Raw genomic sequence first — 11977 nt, 5'->3', positions numbered from 1 at the left:
GGAGTACGGAGAAATATGCTCCCTACTGGCAAGGAGAAGGTAAATATTGAAGGACGACAACGAATATTTGTCATCAAAGTGAAATAAATGAGTGACTGTGCTGCGGGTTCTGGTTATTTATAACGTCTACGCACGCACACAGGGGCGTGCACGCACGCACACACCCACACGCACGCACGCACACGTATACTACACACACTCATTGCTAGACCGAATACCACGTAGTGTATCAGTCGCCATCGCAACCGACGGAAGGAGCCTAAGAAGATGATGATGCTGATGATGGTGGATGCGGTGTCCAGCCTTCTCCTCGACCACACTGACAACGAAGAAGACACCCTGTGATGCGCTACTGCAGAGCAAACTGCTAGCACGGTAGGACGCGCGTATTCGCCAATACACTATTCTGTATCAATATAGCTCATAACTATTATATAATATAATTTTAAGTCATATACTGTATTAATAATCATTATAATTTATAATAATCGTCTAGTTGTTTGTTGCCGTTGGCTATTATTTTTTTAATATATAGCGTTCTATAGCGTTTATAGACATTGCCAAAGCCGAGTATGCATAAAACGTTTGCGTATACCCCTGCTTGTACAAATATGATGTTTGTTTGAAATATATTATGTATATGATGCTTGTTGCAATAAAGGTAATGGTGTCAGGGTGCAGTATGCTGAATTAATTGTCACGACTTGGTCGTGAGTGTGGTCAATGTAAGACGATACCAATGTGAATTGATTGGTTGATGGTTGATGCCGTAACAATATATGAATATTGATACATTGGCATCAAATGCTACTACATACAGAAAGTGTGTGCGTGCGTGCGTGGGTATACAAGTATGGCAAAATTTGGATGAAACCAACCGGATATGACGAACAATAAGAATGCATAACAATAACAGTTACATTATGAATGCGGATATCATAGTTATCACATGCTAAAATAATTGCAATGATACTTAATCAGTACAGTTAAGGTATTGGTAAAGGTAGAATAAAATTAACGAATTTGCTTAACACAAAATAAACAAATAACGCTTAATGCTAAAGTAATACGTATAACATGTCAACGTGACTAGAGTAACTGTCTGCTGTAATTCTTACAAACTGTTGATACAAATGACTCTAGGTAGGAAAAGAACTTTATGTTATTTGGTTATATGATGATATAGAGGAAATGAATGAAAGCAATAGATAAGACATGCCAAATGATCTAGGGTGACATTTTAGTGTTATTAGGTGCAATATTAATACAAACAGCAGGTAATATCGCATACAGCGGAAATCATACAGAATAATTTGCGGAAGAGAAAAAGCCATGATAAGAAAGCAGACATCATAAGCATTACATTCTAATTTGGTTACTATGATATTCTAGTATATTAATTAGATGACAAAAATTAAGAAATTACACACTAGCGCCGCCAAACGTCGATAAATATAATAAAAAATAAGTTAAATACAGACTAATAATACGTAACAGGAACAGCCAAGATTAAAGAAACAGCATAACATGCATTATACATTAATTGATTGTGTACTATAAAGTTACATTACATATAGGATATATAACGCAATTATGAAAAAACAGCCAGATATGAAAGCGGAAATGATACAGAATAATAATAGATAACAGAAACAGCCAAGATAAAAAAAAGCAGACATAACCAGCGTTACATTATAAATGGATTACATGTACTATAATATTCTAGCACAATTAGATGACAAATTAACAAAAATCACGCATAAGCAACGCCGAGCGTCGATAAACGTATTGAAGAAAAGTTGCGAATACAGTTGTATATACATTATTATAAAGTTATATTACGTAAGGTATATATGACGCAATTAGGAAAAAGCAGCCAGATATGATTGCGGAAATAATACAGAATATTGCGTAATAGGAACAGCCAAGGTAAGAATGCAGATGTGCAGAATTGCAGATGTGCAGGATTAAGCTTTACATTATAAAATTATTACTTTGATATTATAGTACTGTAGTATTAGTATATAGTATTAGCGCGGTACTGTAGTAGGCCTATTAGTATTGTCATGTTACATATCAAATCATGCGAGAGTGCTTTCTGTTTTAAATAAATAATTTTAACAGAATAGTGCGTATTTCGTTTGCCGTCACACACGTTTTCCATATACGGCACTAGGCACGATCAGCGGCATATAATTTCATTCGTCGTTGTCACCGGGGATCAAAACATTGCAATCCAGAGCGTCTTAAAATATACAATTAAAGTGAGGCATTAAGATAGTAAGTTCTCACATCAATTTGGTCAAGAGTCATTAATCTCCATTTAAATGCACAATTTCAAGAAAAATTGTATTGATTTTAGCAGATAGCAGGTATGCGCACACAGAGACATGGCGCTATGCCACGTTGCATGAAATATAAAAAGGGCACTGAACAGATGCCATTGTAAACGTGTAGCATTAAATTTGTTATTTTTATGTCAAATTTATTAAAGGAAAATTTTAAAAGCCAGGGACCGAGTTTTAGAATCGCAAAGCGATGGTTACGGCGTAACATACCAAAGGAACGAGACGCTATCGTACAAATATAATCAATGTGGGCATTCCAGCGAAAGCCGCTACTAATAATGACACCCTAAGATTTGAAAGTAGGTGGTAATAGATAGGTGGTAATTCGCATTAGCCGCTCTTACTCAGTATTCACCCGTGACTTTTACTTACTCGCTGTAACATAATGCGAATAATACCACCATACTCACCATACTTATTAATGTAGCGCTGTAAAGAACTGCGTCGTCAGCAAACAGGCGAATAGAAGTAGAAGAGTCAGTTTCGGCCAACAAATCATTTATAAAGGACGAGAACAACAATGGACTAAGCGACCGATGGAGACGTGTGAAAACTTACGCGTTAAAAATGGGTTGGTGTATGACTGGGAAAGATGTGCATGGTAAAATCCGCTCTATAAATTTCACTTTGGCAGCAGCATTCCGCCACAATCCTTTCCCTATGCCAAATTAATGTACCCCTACATCGAAATGGCGCTCGCGTTGCTGGTAGGGTTGCCATCCAAGATCATTTCTTTCGGTCAAACTCATGCACTCAAAATTGGCACACACATACCCACTGAAAATCCATGGAAAAATCCGCCCTAGAAATTTCACTTTCGCCGTACCACCCTCCTTTCCGAATGCTTGTATGTCGGCATGTGTCATTTTCATTGGATGCCAGGTTGCCGACATGTCCGCGCCCTATCTATATACATTAGTATAACAATAGACCTAAGGTAGGGCAGTGCCGCCACATCGAAGTAGCGAAGTCTCGATTTAGAGGTATACAGTAGGCTTCAGTAGGCCCACAACCCTCATTTTCGAATGCTTAACGTCGTCCTGACTGTCAAGGGCGTACATTAAACAAGCAAAAACAAAACTGTTGCGTTAAACTTCTCACGAATTCGCGTGACATTGATATAACTCCCGTTCCTAGACGTTGAACGGCAAAAACTGAGTCTGCACGCCACGGCTACACGGGAAAAACTTCTAGCGGCGCGATCATATTGCTATAACGCATCAACTACGACGATCTTACTACACGACACGCACGCACATGCACGCGCACACGCACACGCACACAACATCTCGAATACGTCTACGCGCACGCACACACTCATATTCACATGCGCACGCACGCACGCATATTCACACGCACACGCTCGCACGCATATTCACACGCACTCGCACATACGTATATTCACATCATCACATGCACACGCACACGGGCATATCATCTGAAGCACTAGAATGCGCAGCTGAACCCCGCTGGGGGAGCTCACAGCGCCCCCTCGATACACCATCCCTTCTCGTTGGTACTTTTTGCATCCCCAGCCCCCACACACACCCTTGGCCCATTCCTAGGCCCCGCTAATCCCGCCAACACGCATCTGCTGCTCATGCGACTGCTACAGACACACAGCGCTCTCAAGCCATCTTCTTTATGTACGTGCTAACTCCGCTTTGCGCTCCTGCACACCATATGGTCCGATGTAACCCGATAGATCGGCTGAAGACACGACTTCGCGGGGCGTTGCTAATAGAGACGCCACGGGGAGAGACGGCCTGGTTCCCGAGATGTCTAACAGCGCCATCTACCGATTAACACTGCCGCTCCAAAGCGAAAGGGTGACAAGCGCATGACTAAACGTGATCTAACATAGCAGCAATTAACATACATATCATTATCATAACACATCACAGGACGTTATAAACGAGGCGATCTAGATGGGATGCGTAGTAATTACTGCGTTGAATTCTCTGAATTTGAGACATCGGCGGAAAGGAATATGAGGCATCAAACTGAATGAATCTCGATTTCCGAGATACGATATGGCAAGCGAATCATAACACTCTACTCGGTGGAGTTAATAAGTTAACACAGAATCTTAATGATTTCCATGCGAAGAACGTCGAAATCTCAAGGAATCCCGATTCCCAACCTCCCACCCGCGTCCCGCGCAAAAACCCTCCTCTCTTCCCCCCGGAGCCCATCCTCCTCCTAACCGCTGCTTCCATCCACGCTGGGGCGTGTATATACAAACCTTCTTACATAACTGGATCTGCCGACCATCTCACGTACGTACGTATACGCATACGCCGCTGCTAGTACTGGTGACGTGGCATACACATATACACACACGGACAAGCTCTCCACCTCGCGCCTCCATCTTTATTCTCCCTTTTCAAAACTCATCTTCGTCTCCGTTCTTCCGTTGTAGGAAATTGCGACCATGATGAGATACGTGGTGTTGATCTGCGCGCTGGCCGCGTGCGTGGCGTGGGCTGCAGAGCACGAGAACTGCGGTGAGTGCGACAGAGAGAAGTGTCCGCGTCTAACTGAAGCCAACTGCACGACGGGACTCGTGCACGACAAGTGTCAGTGCTGCTTCGCGTGCGGCCGTGAGGAGGGACAGTTGTGCAACAACCGCGACGAGAAGTGCGGCGAAGACCTCGAGTGTACCTTCAGGTATGTATGCGTACGAACGCACGCACGCACGCACGCACATGAACTTTACATGTGCAAACGCATATACACAAATAACGTAGTTTAAAAACTGTAATTAAAAAAACGTGTATAACAAACGTTGCGTGGACTCGCCTGCGAGCGCACGTACGCACGCACGCACGCATGCGATACGCACGTGAAATTTATGCGAAGAATAAATTGCTCTATAAGGCGGGTTTGCCACGTCTTCAGCTAAACGAGGTCACCCCTGTTCCAAAAATATCCGTGTTTACATCTAAATTTACATTCGAGCGAAGCGGCAAGTCGAAACTTTTTCGAACGAGGGCAGTAGAAACTTTGATAATGTCATTTATATAGATATATGATATATATATATATATATATTTACTATTATAGTCCATATATATATCAGGAGTAGTAAAGGGACCGGCTTGTATTCTACTCCTTGATAATTATATATAACTATCTATATATTATGTATATATATATTATATCGCAAGAGCTATAATGAAAATTTGTCATTCTTAGCCCTGATATTGGGTTAATGAGACAGAATGTCTCATCATTAATCCTGAGAGTAGTAGTGTTATATATTTATTTATTATATACATGGGACTAGTTGCTGATAGAGGCGAGAGAGAGAGAGAAGAGAGAGATGAGAGAGAGAGAGAGGAGAGAGAGAGAGAGAGAGCGTGTGTGTGTGTGATGTGTGTGTGTGTGTTGTGTGTGCGTGGGGTGGGAGGCGTGCGTGCCGTTCGTGTCGTGGAGTGGGGTGGTGCGTGTGTTTTGTGTGTGTGGTGTGTGTGTGTGTGTGTGCGTACGTGCGTGCGTGCGTGGTTGTGGAGTAAGAGATCGTATATGATACTGAGACGAAAGGGGACCGAGGTGTTATGAGACTTGACATGCGCCGCCCTTCGCTAAGCCGGGGCGCCACGTGCGATTTTTATGCGCGGTCGTCTCAAATACTGGCTATAAAGCTCATCTCAACTATATTAGCAGACGCCTGTTGGTTGTCAGCTGCTGCCATATATATGAACTCAGACGCCGCGACTAGTTTAAACGAATGGTCAATTTCGCTCTCGGATATATGATTGGCGTTTATGACTGACATTTATCACATAGTTTTATCCACAGAATTCCCATTGGTTAAGCGTTTGTGGGGTGTGTTCTGGTGCCTTTCCCTCGATTGACGACGTACCGCTCCTCTCCCTATTTTTCACCCTATCATGCATACTTTTCTCAGTATATATCCACTCCCTTCGCTTGTCTCCCCCACCATCATTTCTCTCCCTTTTCCTTTTCTGCTTTTCACATTTAATCGGCGCTTCCACTTTTAACCCTCTTTGTTATTCCTGCACGTTTTCTCACCTATAGCGCCATCTATTTCCCAGGGATATATTTGTACACGTAAGACTCTTATTATCTTTTGTCACTCTTTCTCTCTCTTTCTTTCTTCTTCTCTCTTCTCTCTCATCTCCCTCTCTCTCGGCTCAGGCTCTCTCCGACACATTGCTCCACTCTTTTTGTGTCTTTCTCATTTAGCCACTTTTCATTCTCTTCGTTTTCATTCCTCTCCACTATGTTTTTTTCACTCCCCTCTTCTCGGCTTTCTTTCTCTTCACCTATGTATTTTATTCACTCCCCTCCTCGCTATCTTTTCTCTCAAGTGTTATGTTTTCTTCACTTCCTCTTCCCACTCTCTATCTCTCTCTCTCTCATATCGTGCTAAACTTATCTATACTATGCGTGGTTTTGGCAGGGAGGGCCCGGCGCTTAGTATTGAATCGAGCCGAGGGGGCAGAGTGCGTAGAGTGTCGTAGAGGCGGAGCCTCTGTGTGGCCGAAGACGGAGTACTTTCCGCTCACTGTGTCAGATTGATGGCCGGTCATTCGCGCACACGACGATAGCCTCAGAGAGGGGCTAACGTGCCGGCCGGCTACGTAACGACGGAGCGCGACGCACGCCGCATCGCAGCAGGCAGTGCAACGCAGCACGCAAGCACGCACGCGGCGCCCACACACACATCGAGGACGCGCGACACGCAGCACGCAGCGCGCACAGCACCTTCGAAACACGACCCACGCACGCGAGCACACACGCAGACGAGGAGTGCGCGGCACAACACATACGCACCGCACCACGCAGCACGCACGCACAACACGCAAGCGCCGGCGCAACGCCACCACGGCACGCGCACGCGGCACAGCACCACGCACAACCACCATACCATAAAAAACACGCCACAAATTCCCTAACAAGAACATACCTCAGCACACCCAGACATACATACACCGCCGCATGCGCGCGCTGCAACAAACATCTACTCTAACACCGCACATACGATAATTAGGGGCGAGGGTATTCTCGACAGTATCGTGAAGCTTTTTCCCTATGACGTGTGCTTCTCGACTTCCGCGGTTCCAGTGCGTTCCGTCGACGTGGGGGAAAAAAAAGAAAAAAAAGACATGGTCGTCGATGCTGGGGCGACGAGCTGAATGCTGCATGTGAGAGGGGGGGGGGGCGACGGCTCCGATACTGTGTCGGCTGGCGTACACCACGGCGCGCTGGTCCTTCTCAACGTACCAGGTATATATGATTTATACACCGAGTTACAAACTGTTATATTATAATGTTCAGGGAGTAGATATTCTATTAATGCTTCCTCCTCTAGTATATATATTTTATTATAGTATATTAATATATTTAGTAATTACTACGAATTTTCTATGTAAAAATTGTAAATTTTTGTTGCAGTTTTTGGTACTTAAAAGTAGACTAACGGGACTAAAGTATGCGTAAATGTACAGTGATAGATTGTTTTCAGCCTAGTTAAATTCGAAAAACTGGACGATTTGAATATTAGTGTTCCTAATTTAGGATTGCTTGCTTGGACTATGTATGGTCCGAGTGTTGTTCACATTAACAATATGGTAATAAGAAGTATATGGCAGCAATTTAACAAAAAGTGAACATAGTATTTTTTTAATATTTACGGTGGTATCATTTAATTATATAATATTATATTTGTATGTGTATATGTCTATATCATTCGGGTTGCGCTATTTTCAATCGTACTCCTCTCCTCTCTCCTCTCTCTTCTTACGCGCTCTTCTTTCGCGATCCTCTCTGTTTCCCCATATTTATTATTATGTTATATATATATATATATTATATATATGTATATAAATATATGCCTTATTTATTGGCAGGACATATTTACTTGTGGATGAGGTTGGATTTAACTTTGTGAATCGGTTTTCTTATCTTCCCGCATTATGTCACTGAACAGTCCTATGCATGACAATTCCTCATGCTACCTCTCCCCCCCCCCACACACCAATACCAAGTTTTAAGCTGGACTCAGTTATAGCTCTACACTCAACTCATGGTGTATACACTAAATGTGGCTAAGGTCATAAAATATATAAATATAAATGAGCGTAAGGGATTAGAAACTTATAAATATAGAAGCAAGATTTATCTTTGCGATCCTGATGGTATGCAGGTGGTTTTATTTTCCAAACGCCATCTCTTGTTCCGTATCGCAGACAGTCGCTGGAACTGATTCCTCCAGGGAATTTGTTCAGATGCGTCCATGCAGCTAAGTACGGCAGCATGTACGAATGATACGTATATTTCCACTGCATCTTCATCTCCATCCTCTTTTCCTGCTTAAACTACTCTTCTTCCCTTCCTGGGTTCTTCGTTTTATTCTTCATTCTTCTCTTCATGCCTCTTCACTTTTCATCATTCACGCTATTCTTTTGCGATACTTCCTTCGTTTTTTGTTTTCATTCCCGTTCTATTTTTATCTCATGCCTGCTCCTATATCTTATCAATCTTTGTCTTTTATCCATACTTTCCTACGTCTTCCATTTACTCAATATCAGCCCTCCTCCCCTCTTCCTCGCATGCTCATCCCTTCCAGCCCTCTCACTACCTCGCTCATCATCGGCCCTTCTTCAGCCTCCTCTCCATCTACCTCCGACTATCTCATACCCTCCACTCCCTCTCCCTCCTGACCGGTTCTGATCCGTTGTGATTTTGATAGCATTTTTTCTTCGTCTGCAGATTCGACAGACCACATGGCGATCCAGGCGCCGCGCTGGTTCCGAAGGCTGAGGTGGCCTGGTTGCAGTGGCTGTCGCCGCCCTCGCGAGATGGAGAGTATAACTGATTCGCTCGATAACGGCTCGGTAGTACAGGACTTGAAGGTCGCCGTCAAGGCGCAGTGGAGTAGCAGCGATATTTAAGTAGAATGTTATATATGTCTTTCTATAGCGAAGAGAGAGAGAGGGGGGAGATGGAGAGGAGAAGGAGGGGGAGATGGAGAGAGAGGAGGGGAGATGGAGAGCAGAGAAGTGGAGATGGAGAAGAGGGGGGAGATGGATGACAGAGAGGGGAGGATGAGAGCAGAGGGGGGAGGATGGGGAGAGAGGGATGGACGAGAGGGGAGATGGAGAAGAGAGGGCGATGGGACACGAGAGGGGGAGATCGACGAGAGGGGAGATGGCAGAAGAGGGGGGAGATTGGAGACAGAGGATCTGGAACGAAAGGGGGAGATGTGAAGACAGGAGAGGGGGAGATGGAGACGAGAGGGGGAGATGGGACAGAGAGGGGGAGATGGAGACCAGAGAGGGGGGATGAAGACAGAGAGGGGGAGAGTGGAGACGAGAGGAGGAGATGGAGACAGAGAGGGGAGATGGAGACAGAGAAGGGGGGATGGGCCGTAGGGGGGGATGGAGAAGCGAAGAGGGGGAGAGTGGTTGAGAGAGGGGGATGGATGACAGAGGGGGAGATTGGAGACAGAGGGGGGAGAGTGGAGACAGAGAGGGGAGATGGGAGAGAGAGAGGGGGAATGGAGACGAGAGGGGGAGATGAGACAGAGCAGGGGGAGAATGGAGCAGAGAAGGGGGATGAGAGCGAGAGGAGGAAGATAGCAGAGTAGGGGGAGATGGAGACAGAGAGGGGGAGAATGGGAGACAGAGAGGAGGAGATGGAGGACGAGAGGGGGAGATGGGACAGAGGGGGGGAGATGGGAAAGAGGAGATGGAACAGAGAAGGGGAGATGAGACAGAGGGGGATAGATTGAGACAGAGGAGGGGAGAGGAGACAGAAGGGGGGAGATGGAGCAGAGGAGGGGAGAGGAGTCAAGAGGGGGAGATGGAGAGCAGAGAGGGGGAGAGCGAGAGAGAGAGAACGCTCTCTCTCTCTCTCTCTCTCTCTCTCTCTCTCTCCTCTGCTTTTCTGGCTCTCATTCTCGTCTCTTCTTTCTCTCTCTCTTCTCTCCTCTCTCGTCTCTCTCTCTCTCTCATGGTGGTGTGTGGTGTGTGTGTGTGTGTGTGTGATGTGTGTGTGTGTGCGTGTGTTGTGTGTTGTATGTGTGTGTGTGTGTGTGTGTGTGTTGTGGCGTGCTTGTGTGTGTGTGTGTGTGTGTGTGGGCATGCGTGCGTGCGTGCGTGCATGCGCGCGCGTGTGTGTGAGAGAGAGAGAGAGAGCGAGAGGGAGACAGCGAGAAAGAGAGAGCCTCGGTAATAGATGAGCTATTTGGATGTTGCCATGTGCCGAACGTGTATAGTCAACCGATCACAAAATGCAATCGTAAATGCATTCATGCAGTTATCGATGTAACAGAGCCCATTGTGAAATACATCATTAATGGTTATGACATTATTAGTTTAAAATAGCATAGTTTTGGGGCTGAAAAGCGCCGTGCAAGTGTTAAGACGTTTTCGACTCACGATAGTAGCAACTATTTATGTATGATGTATGTGTTCTTGTTGAACTGGCGGCAGAATGGCAAGTAATGCCGTCCGCGCAGGGCCCTATGTTCGTACTAAGTTTCTGTCCGCCCACTTAGAGTAGTTTCATCATGGCCCCCAGCGAGTGAATATAAAAGTCCGTACTTGTATCTGTGAATAGGACGCACTACGAATGCTAAAACAGTCCTCAGCCACATCAACGCGATTTATTCATGCAATATGGCAGCAACCTTTTTCAGAGTCGATCATGGAGTGTTATGCCTCAGTATCATGTAACTTTGTTGCTCTGGTTTCTATAACAGCGTGGTTTCGTCACGGCGCGGTTCGGCTTCACACATCGGAGCGATTCATTAATTCACGTATAATATGGCGGCCATGTTTCAGATTCGATTGATGAGAAGACACAGAACGACGATCTGTAGACGTGTTAGCTGCGGGCTAAACCACCAACACGCGACCCTACTTCCACGGAGCAACTGCCCTATATACAGGAAGCAGATATTTTAGCTAGTAAGAAGAAACGCGTGTATAATAATCTCAAGGCTAATTACCACCCGAGAGTAGGACTACTGTCGTAGCTGAGTTGTCAATCAAGTAAATATATGATTTCACGTGTGTATGCAATTATTGACGCCAAGCGTAGAATAACATGAGTATATATGGTCGTTATAAATAGAGACAAAGTAGGACTAGTTACTTGAGAAAACAAGCAAATAAATTTCCCTTGAGCTATCGAATTCAGATCTGTTTGGTATAGAATACTTATGTATTTGATATTTGGCTTGTATAATATTTGATTTGTTTATATATGTATACACTTTTATACACGATTGCCCGAAATAGATTTTTAAATAAGTTTGAAAATATGAATACTAGTGTGAAATGTAAAAGTTGAATGAGCAGCGCCACCTAGTGTCAACCTCGGTTAGATGGTCATACAGCTTCGATGAACTATAAATCACGCGCAGGGAGCATTGGTGCGTAAATCACATCATTGTATGGAATTTATATACAGTTTTACGTCTAATAATAATGATATTTCCGATACATAACAATAAAAACGACGATGTATTGGAAAAAGACCTGTCTTAATTGGCAATAGAATTCAGAATGTACATCACAATATGAATGTTCTCTGTCTGTCTGTTTGTCTGTCTCTCTCTCTCTCTCTCTCTCTCTCTCTCTCTCTCTCTCTCT

The 11977-nt window shown here is 44.4% G+C and overlaps 1 protein-coding gene and 1 long non-coding RNA gene across 2 annotated transcripts in view; both read left to right on the top strand.

The window, feature by feature from the left end:
• The window catches only part of LOC106809054 (insulin-like growth factor-binding protein-related protein 1), a gene marked incomplete at its 3' end in the record, with an annotated part of 13862 nt that continues 1885 nt past the window's right edge, over positions 1-11977 (top strand). The window contains 2 exon segments of the mRNA XM_014811998.1: positions 1-39; positions 4771-5018. Of these exon segments, the coding sequence (XP_014667484.1) occupies positions 16-39; positions 4771-5018 (272 nt within the window).
• Positions 9220-11862, top strand: LOC106809055. Its single transcript, XR_001393843.1, has 2 exons — positions 9220-9254; positions 11165-11862. It is a non-coding gene; the product is annotated as an uncharacterized LOC106809055 (long non-coding RNA).

Source organism: Priapulus caudatus, unplaced genomic scaffold (assembly GCF_000485595.1).
Source record: "Priapulus caudatus unplaced genomic scaffold, Priapulus_caudatus-5.0.1 Scaffold324, whole genome shotgun sequence".
Taxonomy (NCBI): Eukaryota; Metazoa; Priapulida; class Priapulimorpha; order Priapulimorphida; family Priapulidae; genus Priapulus; species Priapulus caudatus.
This window is presented reverse-complemented; position numbering and strand designations above follow the sequence as displayed.